At 40.2% G+C, this 18,862-nt stretch overlaps 1 protein-coding gene and 1 pseudogene across 2 annotated transcripts in view; one reads left to right on the plus strand and one right to left on the minus strand.

The window, feature by feature from the left end:
- Window positions 1-18,862, minus strand: part of eys (eyes shut homolog) — a 217,745-nt gene that overhangs the window by 102,124 nt on the left and 96,759 nt on the right. For both annotated transcript variants that reach the window (XM_048269098.1, XM_048269097.1), the window contains 6 exons: window positions 16,266-16,437; window positions 16,037-16,115; window positions 12,635-12,825; window positions 8,472-8,596; window positions 6,916-7,040; window positions 5,692-5,941 (listed from right to left, as the gene is read on the minus strand). In XM_048269098.1, coding sequence (XP_048125055.1) covers window positions 5,692-5,941; window positions 6,916-7,040; window positions 8,472-8,596; window positions 12,635-12,825; window positions 16,037-16,115; window positions 16,266-16,437 — 942 coding nt within the window. The remainder of the gene's footprint in view (window positions 1-5,691; window positions 5,942-6,915; window positions 7,041-8,471; window positions 8,597-12,634; window positions 12,826-16,036; window positions 16,116-16,265; window positions 16,438-18,862) is intronic.
- LOC125312176 lies at window positions 8,934-9,019 on the plus strand (annotated as a pseudogene).

The following is an 18,862-nucleotide window of genomic DNA, read 5'->3' on the forward strand; positions in this document are numbered from 1 at the left end:
ATGGTCCCGAAATATCCGCAGAACCACTCCGTGAACTAAATGTACCACATAAGCGGTACAAAATATGACGCCAGTCAAAATAAATCACACTTCAATTTGTTTCCATATTTTACTCCATCCCCACTCTTGAAACTTTTGTGTATGCTTGTTTGGCATGCCTGAGTGTGTGTGTCGCGGCTGCACAGAAAGTAGCCTACTGGTGCTGAAAAGGTGAATAGATTGTAGAATAGCCAAAGAAGATGTAGCATTGTTATAAAACCTTTAAAATCTCTAAACAATCACAAGTAGGGCAGTTCATCACAGTTCATCTATTGCAACTGGATTGATGAAAGGTCACTTACACCTGTAGGCTACATTGTATTTGGGAAAAGCAAAAGGTATCAGCATAATGTTATTTATTTATTTATTTATTTATTTATTTTTATGTATTCATAAACAAAAACATCTCTGTCAGTTCCATGCCGTTTTCAACAGCTATCAAAAACAAAGGTCATTTTTGGATGGATGGATTTTTTGTGGATGTTTCTTCTTCTACATAAGATTTTAGTCATCTTTAGTTCATGTAATACTTTATTGTCAATGCACAAATTAAGAAACAGTAGTCTGAAACATTATTGTTAATGCACAAATTAAGTAACAGTAGTCTGAAACGAAATGCTGTTTTACATCTAAACAGTGGTGCAAATAACTGACATGTCCAAATGGGCCTTGATGAAATGAAATCGCCGCTAGACTGTTCATACACATTTTAACGGGCCAAAGTTGAAGAGCTTTTGTCCATTATTGTTACGTGCAAATATAGGCTGATTCATGTTCCCTTGCATTGTGTAACTGAGGTCCATGGCTAGTCTGGCTTTCATCAGACCAAGCTCAATCTTTTAAGAAATCAAAAATAAATAAATGGCAGATCAGGCTGGGTTCACCCAGCCTAGTCCATAGGCACCGATATTGTTTAATTTTCCGATTGAGATATACGCTCTGGCTATTCTAAATGCAAAAAATGCATCAGGGAGTTATGACAAAAACGGTAACTAACAAACTAGATCCTAATAGAAAGCTGTTAACTTCCCTAAGCTACAGGTAGGATTATAAAGGTAGGCCTATTTACAACATAAATTGTCAATAGGCTATGCTGCTTACACAAATAAAATCTCCTTTGGAAACCAATGGCTTCGCCTTTACAGTATCAAGCTGGACTTAAAACGGCCATATCGTGGGCGAAAAGTTGTAATAAAATTCACGCAGCTCCATGAGTCAAGGAAAGCCTTGAATGAAGTAGCCACTTCTAAATGGGACCCACTACACAGTAGCTTAAGGTGTGTTGCTAAAGCAGCCATAATGAAATGAAGGTGTCATTGTTTGGATACTTCACACACACGTGCTATTTAATTTCACAGACTACAACTACCAAGCTGGAATCAAAGCACATCGATTCTCCTCTCACACCCTGCACGCGACTTAAAACAAAATAAACAGGCGTCTCAGTCTCACGCATGTATAGGCAAAACTGTATCAGACCGGGTGTAACGTTGGTAAATCTTCCATTGCACAGAATGATTTTGTAGCACGTGCAATAAATGACAGTCGAAAGATACAAACAGTGCTGCTATCAATTTGCTTGGTATAACCGCATTTTATAGTTTTCTACAAATGCAATCAATCAAATGGGCCTCCATCACTCAACCAACGCTTAACGGTAACATTACCTAGGTCCTTATTGATATTACAAGATTAACGCACCTGCAGTAAAAACCAAGCATGTCCGATAAACATCCTCAGATTTATTTCGGCTTCAAGAAGAAATGGGAATTACACTTCATGTGAACATCGTCCTATCTTTATTAGATGTTCGCTGCGGTAAATTACAGTCCTTGTAGGAAGCGTCCATTGTTTTTCCAACCCACTTTTAACTTCCAACAAAATTACGTCTCACTGCAACGATGCGCCATCTAGTGGACAAAACGACTACTTATCGCCAATACTGAAAATGCAGCCATGATGATGATGATGAATATTTATTTTGGCTTTCTTTTAATCCTACTGAATTTGTAATTATGTATCGGCCGTTCTAATACCGATAGTATGTGGGTGCCTGTGTGTGTGCACGTGTATATATGTGCACCGCCATTTACAGGCCAATGAGTGTACAGTCACTAAATGTACACATAACCTAATTTTTTTAGACCCCCCCATTGATAAAATTCTTCGAAACTTGGCATACCCCCACAGAAGGTGGTCCCCGGGGACGAAATGAAATTTTTCCGTAAAAGTCTAGTGGGGCTACATACCCACCAAATTTCATGTACCCCGGTGGTTCGGTGTCCCGGGTATCAATGACCAAAAATTCAGGAAGTAGATGACGGGAAAAATTCTTGAATTGTGTGCATGTGTGCGTGTTAGGTCACAGATACCTTCAATTACAACACCTCATTTTTACTTTTTTGTGTTTAACTAGGTGGCGCTATACATGAAATGAGTGGTTATGGAATGGGTTGACATGGCCCCTTGAGATCAACATACAAAAAAAATGGTCCTCCTAAACCCTCACGGTTTGAGATATTCACAGAAAACTGTGTCTGCCCTACCCTCCTTTGAGGGTCCAGTCCAGCCGGGGGCTACAGATCAAAACGAAAAACGATGGTTCCATGCTATCCATGTGGGGTTACATGCCCACCAAGTTACGATGTACCCCGGTCTTTCAGTGTCCCGGGAATCATTGATGGAAATTTGGGCATCGCGAAAAGAAAAAGAAAAAAATCTGATTAAACCTATATGACCGGCCGCTCTGGGCGGTCATAATAAATGTTACACTACTGTGCACAGCCTGACGTGACGATGCTACCACGTTAGCAGCGGTTAGCTAATTATGCTAACGTTAGTTACCTACAAGTCTCCTCCGGCTCCAAATGACAATCATATTATACACAATGCTGGCAATGCTGAGAACAATTAGCATCCTAGTTTATCTATGAAGGTATATTGGGTGCAAAAGTGGCGAAACACATTTAACTGCAGATTTTGCATGTGCACACTAAAGTCATAAATGTGTAACAGTAAAGTTGAAGTTGTACATATTTTTTTATATCTTGTTAACACAAAATAGGGGCTACGGGTTCACAAATCCTTTTTACAGGTACACAAATCCTATCTGTGAGTCACAACTTTCAAGAGGCACCTCGACACTTTTGCTCAATCGTTGCAGGCGCGGTTGGTGCGAAACACATTGCACATCCCTGTTTCATAATCTGAGAACATACACAACATTCGTGCATTTGTAAACCCAAATGTGAACTAATGCATCCAGTTGTGCATCTGTGAAATAATTTCTCATTAATAAAATTCTACAGATCGCTTTGATTTTTCTTGCGACTACAAGTCAATTGATACAAGTGCTCGAATCTGCTTCTCACAGTGACGATACTTTTGCTCCTGGCTAGGTGATATAATAGGAGCAAAAAATTTGTATGTGTATTACCGCGTCGGCGAATCGATCGAGAAAACAAAGTGGCGGATCTGGATCCTGGATCGCTCAGACTACCATTGCCTGCTCATAAAGTAAGTAACATGATAATAATATGAAGAAAGTTATCTTGTTTGTTGGTTTTACATTATCATGACAGCTATGTTTAGCTTAGTTTACCTGCTAAAATCCTCCAGTGCCAGATCAAGCTAGCTATGTCTAGATAAATAACTAGTTTAAATTACAGAAATATAACACTGCCCCTCAAAATCGTTAGGACACACAATCTGACACAATGGTTCTGCAATTTTGAGCAACTGACTTGTATCTTGCGAAGACTATTGGATAGTGCTAGGCAAGTTAGCAATTATTCTGTGCAGACATTATGAATAATAAGGTCGTAAAACTTAACTTTACCACTTGCAGACATTTTTTCTAAACTTTGTGCAAAGAAAAACTATAAATCGTGTGTCCCTTCATTGATAAAGGAAACATGCTGGGTTACTTACCTTATGAGCAGGCAATGGTAGACTGAAGCGATCAGGATCCGCCGGCCTTGTTTTCTCGATCGATTAAACTCGGCGTGCACACATACAAATATTTTTGCTCCTATTATATCCCCTAGCCAGGAGCAAAGTATAAAATCCTCGTAGAAGCAGATTCGAGCACTTGTATCAATTGACTTGTAGTGGTGCAAAGAAAATCAAAGCGATCTGTAGAATTTTATTAATGAGAAATTATTTCACAGATGCACAACTTCGGATGCATTAGTTCACATTTGGGTTTACAAATGCACGAATGTTGTGCATGTTCTCAGATATGAAACAGGGATGTGCAAATGTGTTTAGCAACAACTGCGCTTCTAGCGATTGGACAAAAGTGTCGAGTGCCTCTTGAAAGTTGTGACTCACAGATAGGATTTGTGTACCTGTAAAAAGGATTTGTGAACCCGTAGCCCCTATTTTTGTGTTAACAAGATATAAAAAATATGTACAACTTCAACTTTACTGTTACACATTTATGACTTTAGTGTGCACATGCAAAATCTGCAGTTAAATGTGCTCGCCACTTTTGCACCCAATATACCTTCATATTTATCTTACTTACATTGAGTTGACTGTGTGGCTTAATCCACAGATGTGGTGAAGCACTGTTTCGTTATGGTTTGCTAAGGAGTAACCCATTGCTTGAAATAGTGGAGAGCTGGGTGTCAAATCTTAAGCATTGTATCGCGGAGTGATTTATTATTAGCTGTGCTGAGTCTGAGTTGAAATGTCCAGGGATATTTCAACTCATGGAACGTCTTTCGGCCAATCAGAAACAAATAAATAGTTCCATAGAACCCAATTGTTGTATAAAAATCTTTATACAATGGAGTTTTAACGGTCAGCCAGTTTGCCTATGGGAGCACACAAAATAGGAGCTGTACTGGTTGACAGACTTTCATTGGCTATTATATCAGGGTCTCTGTTCCACGCCGCTTCAGTGAGTTTCCAAACACACCTATGCCTTAGGGAATATTAAGAGTGCTTTAGCCAGGTCCAATTGTGCTGTGCACTTCCTGCAATTTTAATGTCTTCAGAAAGCAATCAAATCTAACCAAATCTTAACACTTATAGGGAAATTAAATGAAGTTCACCTCCCTCTATACATATGCCCTGAATTCTATTAAGACTCAAAGACTTTTAGTAGTAAAATTACACAATCAAATTCTGTCCTAAGAGGACGACGTGACTGAGTTACATTGAATTCCCCCAGTTTCATTCTGTGGGCCCACTTCACATTAAGTCTCCTTGTTACAATGCAAATAATACTTCTGATTACTTCTCAAGCCAGAACTTAGACAACTACACTTCATCCTAACCGTAGCCATATAGGCACTCTGTGCTGCACTGAAACATACTAAGATGAGCTCATTGTGCTAAGATCATGTACTCTGACACTTAAAGTGAAGCATGTTTGCCATGATTAGTGTTGAACAGTCAAGTTTGCACTGCTTACACAACAGATGTTTTCAAGCCTTCTTAGAAAACAACATTGATTAAAGTAATTGCTGAAGGGTTTACCAAACAAAACAAATTTGAAAATTGATGCAACATATACATTCCATTCCATTCATAAATCTGTTCAAAATGGAGCTGATTCTCTGCTGAACTTCACATGACCATTGCAAATGACGTACTGCAAACAACATCTGAAGTGCCCATGACTAAGTAAACAGCCGGGCCTACCTGCTGGCTCTGTGTTCTGCAGCACAGGAACTGGCAGGACGGTGGCCAGTGGCAGTGGGGAGAGGGTGGCGGTGTCGTCGGAGCTGGGGCCCCAGGAGGGGGGCATCGCCGTCACCGCCAACGCTGGCACGGAGGAGACGCCGGGATCGGCAGGCACGCAGCTGGCTCGGTTGATGCCGTCCACGCAGGCGTAGCCGGAGGGACACGGGCGTAGCAAACAATCATCGTAATTGTGTTCACAGTGACTCCCCTGGGAAGAGGGAAGAGGCGGTGAGAGAGGCTCGATGGTGGCTACTAGCGAGCGGCTCTCGCTTTGATTCAGATGAGACGTCTAATGCAAGTGTTACTGTATGCAAAACAGTCCTCTCTTTTACACTGATTTGATATTTTATTTTATCATTATTTAACAACCTGCCTCTTGGGACTCAGGTGACACACCAAACGTTGTACAGTACATGTGATACAGTTTGTTTGATACTGAAATACTGTCTGAAGCTAAGCACTTTTGATTGGCGCCCTGATGCAATGCCTGTTGATGATCACGTTAGCACTGAGTCCCGAGGGTGTGTGTGTGTGTGTGTGTGTGTGTGTGTGTGTGTGTGTGTGTGTTGTGTGTGCGCGTTTTTCTTTTTTCTCTCTCCATCTTCCTGTCTGATGATCACAGTAATAATTGCGACAGAGGACACACATGACTTGAAGGGACCTTCAATAAGTTCAATACTATAATGCCTTTGATGCAATATGCTGCAACAAATGATGCAGGCCAGTCAACTGCCAAACTCCCAACAATGAAGGCCTTTAATGTGGGGAGGAACATTAGAATTCTTGAAGCGCCGCACGTCTGAAATCCACCTAAATAAGAGTGCAAATTAGCTTTACAACGAGCTGCAGGAGCAATTATAGCTGGGGGCCTCTTGGTGCAGCTATGCCCGAGTGCAGGGGGAGCCTGCAGAAGCCTGCAAGCTCCCCTATGAGAAAGTCAAGGGTAAACAGAAGACCACTACTGCATATCAGAAGAGGGGTGGAGACTGGGCTGTGGGGGGATTGAAAAAGACAGAAAGACAAACACTTGACACAAGAGAGACAAACAGTATGGTTCCCCTTATGCCTTGTGAAGAGAAAGGGACAAGACAAGAGAGGGAGATCAGGGTGAAGAGGATAGGAAGAGGAGGAGGAAGAGGAGGTAGAAGAGGAGGAGGTGGTGGAGGAGGAGACGAGCCTCACCACAAATCCGGGACGACAGAAACAGGTGTAGCCGTGGCCTGGATCGTTCTGGATGCACATCCCTTGGTTGCATGGCTGCGGCAGGCACTCATTAATGTCATCCTCGCAGTGAGGGCCTGTCCAACCTGCCAGGAGCAAAAGCCCATAAAGCACCATGGTGAGCCCGCCCTAGCGCATCGCATAGCCCTCACACACACACACACACACACACACACACACACACACACACACACACACACACACACACACACACACACACACACACACTCCTCGGCCTCAACACCCCCCAACCCACCCTCAACGCCCCGTTCTCCTGTGCCATAGCTCTGAAGTGAATATCAATCGTACTCCGGCACAGTGATTTGCTTTGGCCCTCCATCAGCATGCACAAGAACACTGACAAGAAGAGGCAGAACACGAGGGAGTAGGAAAACAGAGTGGGAAAGACAGAGAAGATAAACAAGAAAGAGAAGGCTGAAAGGAAGAAGAAGAAAAAAGTAGAACAAAAGAAGAAAAAGGGAAGAAAAGCAACCAAAAACATCTGGACATAAGTATTACTGACCCTTCTTAAAACTCAAGACTAGCATACTCTGCAAGAAAGTTTTCATTTTGCAATATGGCATGCTAGACATGATTTTTTTTTTCAGTCATGCCACTTTCTTCAGTCTATGAAACATTGTGAGCTGTGCAACACTGTATTGATCTATGCACTTCAAAAAGAGAATATCAGTCTTATCTTCTGACTGAGCATTCTATTTTATGCTGTTTCTATGGTAGTTTAATACTGTTACAAATTCAACAAATGTAAGTCCAAGACATAAACAAGTTGGATACCAGATCTATCTATTTATCTATTTATCTATCTATCTATCTATCTATCTATCTATCTATCTATCCTTCTATCTATCTAGTACTTCTATCTATCCTTCCAGTACTTCCAGTCTATCCTTTAACTCTGGTCTGACATGCAGCTCTTACAATTCAGTGTTCCTGGAAGGCTTGGCTCTATGCTGACTACTCTATTCTATTTTTGTAGTAGGGTTCTATCTATGGTATGGTATGGTATAGATGTAATCTACAAAATGAGAATTGGCTTGTTTTCATCCTCACAACATGATGGTAAATGCATTTACGTTACAGTAAGTATTTTGATAAAAGGTAAAGGAAACCAAATTATTGTCAAATAATAGACATGACCCCCAACAGTTCCTGAACAGTTGTGTTGAATTTTGCACCTTTTGTGGAGGCTTGCTAGATAAACAACTCATAAACATCAGAGAGCTTGACTAATTTGGCTTGATTTGCCTTTAGAATATGAAAATAGATATGAAAGCAGTAAAGCACTTCGTAGTCACAGGGTCATGTGCTCAGGTGCTGTTCTGTCTTTTACTTCTTTGGATCCATAAACAAACCTCAAATGAGGCATGCGATATTTTGAAAGCTCAGTGCAAGATTTAAAACTCAATATAATATGACAGCCACACCACTCTGTTTGATGGTATTTCTATCTAACATACTGGGTGTAATTAGGAAGTATTTTGCGCAGTGAGTTTTACCTGGTCTGCAGTGACAGTAGTATCCATTGGTTAGGTCCTGGCAGACGGCCCCATTCTGACAGGGTTCTGAGCAGCATTCATTGAAATCCACCTCACAGAAATCGCCAACGAAGCCTGGTGGGCAGCTGGAAGATATATTTTAACATTTGCTTCACTTTAACTGAATACATTTTGTTTTGTTTTTTACTACATGCATAGACAGCAACTGAAAATTGTGCTAATGCAATACAAAGCCAGTGACAATTATTATAAAGTAAGGGTTCTTACAAGCACTAAAACAAGTTTATGGTCAACTGTCCCATGTTTGAATCAGATTCAGCTCATAAACCTCAACTTTGCACATATAAAGGTGTTTCCATATTCCATAATGTCTGCAAAAAAGGCCATTTAAAAATCACACCTATGGTATACAATATAATACCAACTGTGGCAAAAAGTTTGAATATAAAACATACATAATCATCGCTCGGTTTTCTCTTCATCTCGTACAAATCTTTCGCCTTTTACTAAAGATTTCCGTGGAGGGGAACAGCCCCGAGTTTACTGTAGGGCAGCCGTGGCCTACTGGTTAGCGTTTCAGACTTGTTACCGGAGGGTTGCCGGTTCGAACCCTGACCAGTAGGCACGGCTGAAGTGCCCTTGAGCAAGGCACCTAACCCCTCACTGCGCCGGGATTATTGTGTGCTGAGTGTGTTTCACTAATTCACGGATAGGGATAAATGCAGAGACCAAATTTCCCTCACGGGATCAAAAGAGTATATACTTATACTTATACATAAAACTTGACATACTTATACATAAAATGTGAATACTTCAGGTCAGGTCAGACAAGGTCAAGATTCAATTATATTAAGTATATATATATATATACTTTTTTGAGCCCGTGAGGGAAATTTGGTCTTTGCATTTAACCCAATCGGTGAATTAGTGAAACACAAACAGCACACAGTGAACACACAGTGAGGTGAAGCACACACTAATCCCAGCGCAGTGAGCTGCCTGCTTCAACGGCGGCGCTCGGGGAGCAGTGAGGGGTTAGGTGCCTTGCTCAAGGGCACTTCAGCCGAGGCCCACTGGTCGGGGCTCGAACTGGCAACCCTCCGGTTACAAGTCCAGAGTGCTAACCAGTGGGCCACGGCTGCCCTCTATATTAGCTGCACAGCTAGTAGTTCAAATTTACAGTAAACACTCAGCGACTACAATGCACACAGGTCCATCCACTCCATAAAAACAATACAGAACACATAAAATAGTCCAGCATGTGAGATTCAGGTGAGGAACAGCAGCGGGAACAAGTGAATTTTTACATTTGTCCTGCATCTTGAAGGGAGTAGCTTAAACCCACTGGACAAAGGGTGGCTTGGGTCAGTAATAACTGACTGGGCCTGTTTTTGTGATTGTGATTTTGTACAGTTTGAAGAGGTCATTGAATTTAGTGTCTGCTATCTTATTGCACAAACTAACAACACCCTCCAGTTTGTTCCTGTTGTTCATGGTATGTGACCCACATCAGCCAATAAAACAGAAGGTTAAAACAAACTCAGTAAAACAAGAATAAAACCTTCTCATAAAAGTGGGGTCAATATTAAAACTCCTCTGATAAAAGTACATGCGCTGATGGGCTTTTAACTGACAACTTCAGTGTGTGGTTCAAAAGTGAGATTGCTGTCAATTATTGTCCCTAGATACTTATATTCTTGAAACATCTTCAATAGTCTGACCATTAATAACAGCGGTGCACAGAGGATGGGGGTGGGTGGTTTGGGCTGCTTCCTAAAATCAATAATCATCTCCTTTGTTTTGGAAACACATTTATGTCCAAGAGGGAGCATTGACACCACTTTCTAAAATCATCCACGATTGGGCCATTGTCTGTTTCACTGTTGCTATGCAGGGACACAATGACAAAACCATCCACATACTTTACCACATATCTGACACTCATTTGTGTATAAACACGTCAGAAACCATAAGAAACAGGATGTTTATGTGTCAAGCACACGGCATGTACTGTCAGGATAGAAAACATTCCATTCAACAAATGTTTCAAAAAATGACAGACTAACATGCTTCTGGTTAGCGATGCCATTCACTCAATCTGAGCACCATCAAGGCAGCTCACATACATTGCTCCAACATGAATACAAACACAATCTTTAATGTAAGACCCTTTCCCTGATAATTGCTACTAATTTGTTTGTTACTTCAAGATGCCTTGACGAAATGACTCTGGGTATGAAGATAGGGAGAGCGGGTTACCCAGTTAGATAATTGAAATGCAATTTAAAGAGAGGCTGTGCTGCTCCCTCGAGGCGGTTGAGTGGCTATCAAATCCACAAATCATCATCCAATCTGAGGCAATCCAGCACTGTTATGCAAAATATGGAGCTTAATATAAAATTGATTGAACTACATTTCTTCTCCTCTCGCCATCCAAGAACATGTGCTTGTATCCATTACCAAATGAGACACCAGTAAGCCAAAGACTGCTTTCTGATACCGGGTGCAACGAGAACATTTGTTTTCCATTTGAGAAAATCAATCCAATAAAAACACATTTTCCATTGACCACATTTCTGGGTTTCACGTTCCCCATTCATAATTGTCTGCGCTGTACTGTGAAGGCAACAGTTGGTGGCCAGTTCAAAACTTGATGATTCACACGGCAACTCTATTTATACTTTCATCTGCCTCCAAACTGCCACATGAGATTTACTTATATACTTTCAATAGAAAGACATGCCAAGCTCACAGAGAAACATCACAGATGAATGATATCATTGTACCATGATCTGATCTGCACATTTCTATGCTTGTTGGAACAGGAACGCAAGCACAGAGATTTTCATCAGTCATTTCTAAGTAACAGTCCATGAGATGGACACATCTCAGTTAAAGGTCAGTTAAGTAATACACTAGTAGTGTAGTTAATCTACGTTCAGATGGGATGTGCTCAACACCCTGATTAATACAATGGCCTGGTGGCCTTATCAGACGAAGTAAATTCACAACTTGACATTTTGCAATGGTATTTGTACTCGAAAATGTCATGTGGCTCAGGGAAAGAAAATGGTGGCAAATCTGCCTAATTAGCCCCTGTGTTTGTATGGACTGTAATTTTCTTCTTACCTGGGGTGGGTTAGTCTATCCAATCTAGAAATCCCTCCCTTCAGAGCTTCAGTTGTAAGCAAAAGTAAGTAAGTAAAATGTATTTATAGAGCACATTTAAACACAGCTTCCACTGACCAAAGTGCTGTACAGAATAAAATAAGGGTCAAGAGAAAACTGATTTACAGTAATAATACACTAGTACCACACTTGCATTTATGGTTTCATTCACTTGTACAAGGCTTGCTGTTGTGGTTCATTTCACAAGTAAAAGACTTGCCTGCATGGTTTATTTCAACACTAGGCTGGGGTGGGTAAGTCTTTCCGATAAAACAATCCCAAAAGGGCAATGAGAAAACTGGTATAATTCACTAGGAGAAGAATTACCTTTGTGGCTCACATTTACATTCATGCCACATGATGAACATTAAAAAGCAAAACAACAAAATAACAACCTTAGACTGACATAATCATCAACACTGCTAAACACACCACTTGCTAAAATGAAGCTTTAACTGTCTGTCTGTAAGAGACACATACAGTAGTTGAACTATCGACCCTATCCATCATATGTGATGCGTCACTCAATTGTACAACACTTCAATGAGCTGTAGGCTGCAGGGGAAGTCCAATATCGGGTGTGGTGTTTGTGCAAAGGTCTTCGCCACAGGCTTCTGTTCTCTACTCCAGTCTAACACATGACCCAGGGTCACCTGTGATATTTGACATGTTACTCTGTTGATGCAAAGCAGGCCTTTCATTGTCAGTATGTCCTCTATTATCAGTCTTTTTCTTTAGTTTCAGGTTTCCTAATTTTGAAACACTTGTTTCATACACAAATAGTGTGTTTCAACTATATATAAACCAATGGAGATACCAAAAGCATATTCAGTATGAATCTGCAGCGTCCTTCAAATCACCCAGACATTGCATGCATTTTCAAACAAACATGTACGAACTTCATAATATAAATGTAGGGGACCTTGGTTTGCAAGTAGTCTCACAAAAGCATTTATAGCATCTGTTAACTGAAGAATATGAAAATAAAAACTAACCTGCAGGTGAAATTAACACCAGGCCCATCCAAACATGTCCCTCCATTGAAACATAAAGACATGTTTTGTAGACATATGTTGATGTCCACTTCACAGTTCTTTCCAGCATATCCATCCAGGCAAAAGCAGGCATATTTATCAGTGAGGTCCACACAAGATCCTCCATTCAAACAAGGCCTGGACATACATTCCTGAGAGAAGCACAACAAAAGAGCCCAGGTGAAGTTATAGAAGAGGATTTAGGCATATGATAAGCTTTAAGGACTTCAGGTCTTGACCATCAAGACCAAGCAAGCTAAAAATCTCCTTTTGACATTTTATCGAACACAGCTCATTCTAACCCACACTTAAATACACCAATGGTATTAAAAACACTTGATGACAATTTAATTCAGTGCATTATTTATTAAAAATGATTGAATTTCTTAATTTACCCCCCTACTCCCAAAGGACACACATCATTTTTCATAGATTTTCATTTCCTTTCTTCTGTAATCACAAAATTGAATTTATTAAACACATAAAACCTGTGGTATTATCTGCTGCCAAAACTAATGCCGAACTGATTTAGTGATTCACACCTGCACAACATGTGCATCTGCCTGAAGCATTCAGTGCTTAATTCTTTATTCCACAGGAGCACTTCAGAGTCTCCTTTGGAGTTGCCTAGAGTCTGATCGCTAGGGACCATCTGAGGCTACAGCACACAGGTAATAAATCAACCTGGAATTAGAATCAGCAGCTTTAAGTAATCTGGTATTCATTTGAACTGTTCATTTGATTCCATCTATTTTTCCCCAGGGTATACAGAAGAGAAGACTTCTATTGTAGTGATGCGGCAGCCAACGTCTCAATGACTCAGAAATATCTAGGTCTGTTGCGGACTCGCGGTTTAAGCCCCATTGTTGGATGTCCTGGATATCTAACAGGATTTGGTCAGTTGGCATTAGCAGCATCTATTAAACTGTGACTGATGCAGCAATTATCTGACTAAATTGATGTCTGGAACTGCACAAGCTAAGTACCGCTGCAGGTGAAGTGTTTACAAGAACTACATTACCAAACAACACATCTGACACTAACAACACTATGATGCTGTTCTGATAGTAAAAGAAGGACATTCAAGGACAGAAGGCCTACAGTGTGTCTATGGATAGAGGGGCAGAAGGTTTAGCATATATTGTCCAGTGAAACGGTCAACAACCCTGCAAACAGTGTAGACAAATAGACTGGGCCCTATCTTATGCAATATGCCATGGCTAGTTTGTGATCAAAGCAGATATCATCTTTCCCACGTTGTCTTAATAGCCAATCGACTTGGTGAAAAAAAGGTGTGGTTGATAACACATTGATCGCACATTGCTATTTTTAAGTTAAAATTATAACGCCACTGAACAAGACAAATCTGGTCTTAAGTAAAAGGTGCAGCATATGTATTATTAAGAAATCTACCTTATGATCTGTGAGACCCTAGAAATGAGTCCCTTGTAACTTAATGCAAAGACTGTGCTAGTGTGCTTGGCTGAATGTCCTAAAGAATTATATTCACTCATTTAAATGTTATTGGGATGAGAGCTTTTTGTTGTTATATTTTGATTGTAACCCCTTCTCAGTCAGTACAGTGAAAGTAAATTAGTCAGTGTAAGACTTTGCTTTGTTGCCTACGAGCTCAATATGCTTTGGCAAGTACAAAACACATGTACAGTATACAGTACTTTGCTTGTGAAACACACACCTGTTTCAGCAAAACAAGCTTTGGTGGAATCCTGCTGTTGCATAGATGGCCATGTAAGCAGATTCCTTCTGCAGAGATACATTCGTCATCATAATAGCAACACACCATGGTGCAAGCGCTCCTGACTCTTAAAGAGAATGGGTGATGACACTCTCATTGGTTTATTGGCCCAAAATACACCCCTTGATTAATTAAGAAATGACAACCCTTTTGAACCATGTGTCTGGCGTCAGATCTTTTATTCCACCATCAAACACATCAAACACCCAAATGCATTTATATAATGCGCTTCAGGCCACACATGGTATAAGTCTATGGCTATTATACTAAGGCCATGCATGTCAAGTTTTACTCATTGATATCTAAGGTGCATAGAAATATAACTGCCAAACCAATTATGTATTGGGCTACAGGTGAAACACCCACCAATGTGTGAGATAAAAAACATAGTTTTCTACAAAGTATAATGGTGGTGACATGTTGAGCATCGGATAACCAAAATGATCAGTAATTTGGAGAGACGGACCACACACTGGCTGCTCTGGGAGAAGAAGATTAAGATTCATTCTGGCAACACAAAGAGACTCATCCTTTTATCAGTGGCACACCACCCTGAAGTGACACCACAGGCTGCAGGGCCAGCTGATGAGCTTGTCCTTACAGTTCCACATTAGATATGCAATCACAAATGAGGACGGAGACAAATCCGTTTGGAGGGAGGGCAGTTAAATCAAACTGTCTTTAAATGTGGCATAATTTGAGTAAAATGCATAACTCTGTGGCCTTTGCATGGCCAAGGATTGCAATACATTATTTAGTGTCTTTGTGTCCAAAGTAATATTATATATGCAGTATAAAATATATATATAAGTGACTTTACAGACAACTGTAAACAACTACAGACTGTAGTGTCTACTGTAGTGTCAGTGTCAGACAACTACAGATACTGTAGTGTTTTCAAATAATTCAGTAAATAGAGGTAATTTCTGACTCTTCTGACTTTTTCCAATTCTAACTTCTTAGCACAGGGGTTCCCAAACTTTTCCATGACAAGGCCCCCCAAGGTTCTGGGCAAGGACCCCCTTGATGTGTTATTAAACCCATCGACAATACTACGGCAAATGTAAAAATACATTAAGCTAATCCTAATGATTATTTTAGCTACAAGCACTTCGCGATGGAGCATACAGTGTGTAAAAATAGCATTTGGGGTTTTCTGCTACAGTATATGAAAGCTATCAAGCTACTATTATTCCCAGTCATTATCATGGAAAATATAATGTTCAGATATGCAACAAATTATTATAATGGCATTGTATAACAACCCTCATAGTAATAGGTATATTTTAAATTTTTCAAATGTATTTATTTGTTGCTTTTAATTTTCCTTCCAACTTGCTGAGGCCCCCCTGGCACCCCCTTGCGGCCCCCTAGGGGGCCCTGGCCCCCACTTTGAAAACCACTGCCTTAGCAGGTTACATTTTCCGATAATGGTAGGGTTTAACTTCTCAAAAATTTTAAAAAAGTACTATCACTCAGAATGCCCCAAAATGTTCTTCAAACTGCTGCTCCTGTTGTTGCTGAGAACAATCCAATCAAAAGCCATGACACATCCACTTTCAACAAATGCAATGTGAGGCAGCTATTCAGAGTCCATGCTTGCTTACGTCAATGTTAGTTTCACATGTGTAGCCCATCCATCCCAGCTCACACTGACAGTAAAAGGCCCCGGCACCATCAACACAGCTGTAGCAAACACAGTTAAAATACACCTCAAGATTAATAACAGGCATCCAATGAATCTTCTGAGTCAATACTAAAATCGGAAGCCATTAACAGGCTACAACGATCAATCTGAAATTGATGTATAATTAGTCAAATAGATGTGTTAGTTACCTGCCATGAAGACAGGGGCTTGACGAACATTCATCAATGTTGGTTTCACAGTCTGAGCCACTGAATCCCTTTGGACAGAAACATTGATAGCCACTGGGGCCATCCACACAGCGTCCATTGTTTTGGCATGGGTCTGAGTCGCATTCGTTAACGTTTAACTCACACCATGTTCCTTAAGATGACAAGAAAAAAAAAAGAATAAAGAAAAGATAGATGAATGAAGTTAATGGGTGTCAGTAATGTTAACAACTCTTTTAAAATTAATGTGTTAGAAACAACACAAACTGTGTTGTCCCTATCTGGACATAGAGATGTGTTAAAAACAACACAACCTGTGTTATTTTCAACACATTTGTTTTAAGAGTGAACAGCTCAGACAGAACAATATACAGTACGGAACCATTAGGAATTTAATGGAATATAATCTTGTATATCTGAAATATAGAAATACTAAAAGTCATCTGAAAATAAATCATATCCCATCACTATGATATCATAATTCCATATACATATTAAAAAAGTGAATGTGTGCCTGGCATTTCATGTATAATAAGTTGAAGCTCTATTTTCTTGGGTATAACGGCACAATGACACATCTGTAATCTCCACTCCAGCTCTTCTGCTAGTCCACACCGTCAAACAGGCAGCATTTGCAACTCAAAGGGAGGGAGCCGTCTTTGATTTCTCCTCCATTTGCACATACTATTTCTAGTCATACTTTATTGTGTTATAGGCTGACAGATGCTTGCTTTCTGTCACAGAAAACTGCAACATTCTCCCTAGCATCCCAATGACCATGACTATCCTTCAACACGTTCATCCACTAGGAAATGACAGTCTCCTGTGTCCTGTTGAGCTGTCCTTGGGAGTAGAAATTAAAGACTTTTATCATTTGCATGTAGATAAAAGGGCATGTGTAGAAGGACAAGGAGATAATAGTTTCATCATGGTCTATTTCCTCAGACTCGCGTATATATTTACACTTGCACCAAACAAATAAGTGCATTGTAGGTCAGAATCGTGGAGCTACCTGATTTCACTACTATTTATTTATTTATTTATATATCTGTCATAATTTATTTATTTATGAAACCTATTTAATGGAGCAACCTTGAAATGGTGACCTAGTGTGCTATTTCCAAGTATGGCCGACGCAGGCGGCACCATCTGTTTATATCTCCTTTCATGTACCTACACAAACAAAACAAAAACAAAACTGGCTCAAATCAATCAATCCGAAAATATTATTCAGAACATGACCAGGATAGAATGCCAGCAGAGAGGAAGAGCACATTTCCCATTGAGACTCGGGCCAGCTGGAAAGGTGTGAGATAAGCCACTGTCCACCGCAGCTTGACATCTGTGTTGCCGAATCAGAAAAATCTCAAGAGCAAGGTGAAAATTGTTGTTGCTGCATTTCTTTAAAGGAAAATGCATGGGAACAAAACACTACAAGATTGGCTAAAATGTTGTCTCAAGGGTGATGGTCATAAGAGCCAGAGGAAATGTCCCTCATGCTGACTTAGCCCAAACGTATTGGCACAAACACTTTTGATCCTGAGCCTATGCTTCTTGCCTTTGATGTGGGGACAACAGTGGCTGCTTTTGAAGACAGTAATTAATAACCAGACATATGAATATAAAAACATCCCTTTTTCTTGCTGTCAATACACATGGCATCATCTCTTTCAAGCGCATTACTGTATCCAAACAGAGCCATGAGCATGACAAACAGATTTGGGGATGTACCTTTGTGAAGTAGTTGGCTATTATAATACCAAGGGAAGGGTTCCCTGCTGACACAGAACAAATCAGCAAATCTCTCAGCATTATTCATTCAAAGTGGTTTATTCATTGAAAGTGGATGCAGCCCTTACTGCTCAATATTTACTCCTGCCTCAACTGACTCTGACTCTTCCCTCATCAATGTGAATAGGTGCTAAGGAACGACATGATTTTCTCAACACAAATGTAAAATCTCTGAAACAATGATAAATGTAAGGGCTTAAAATCAGGCCACTCTAGCTGTTGCATGTGAGTGCTGATGTTGCATCTAAACGCACCATTTGCATTGCGGTGACCATTATATTGGAAATAGCAGTGATCAGAAATAGCTGTTATATACAATATATTCCAAATCATATTCCTCAAAGAGGAGAGAGTGCAGAGGGTCCACCTGCATAATATGCCAATTATAATATAATTATTAATAATAATGAGAGCAATTTCATCTGTGAACATTATTCTTCCTTCATTATATGCGACCTGAAATGCTCAACATAATTAGGGTCAGTGTGGATATCCAGAAATAATGGTTTGGGGTACTTTTTAGGTCTGGTAACTGATTTACTGAATATCCAAATGTCCCGCAGAGCCATGAACGCTGGCTGACATTTCATTGTGATCAAAGCCAAATAAGGATGTCTGCAATCGCGAGCCAAGTGGGTGAATTAATCATTTACATCTTTACAAGCACTTGTAAATGGATATGTAAATAAATGCATACATGAATAAATACGGGAAATAATGGCACAGTTCTTCTTATGCATTCTCAATGTTCATGGGTACTCAGTCATTAATACATATTGTGGGTTGTT

The sequence above is a fragment of the Alosa alosa genome, chromosome 18 (genome assembly GCF_017589495.1).
Source record: "Alosa alosa isolate M-15738 ecotype Scorff River chromosome 18, AALO_Geno_1.1, whole genome shotgun sequence".
Classification (NCBI taxonomy): domain Eukaryota; kingdom Metazoa; phylum Chordata; class Actinopteri; order Clupeiformes; family Clupeidae; genus Alosa; species Alosa alosa.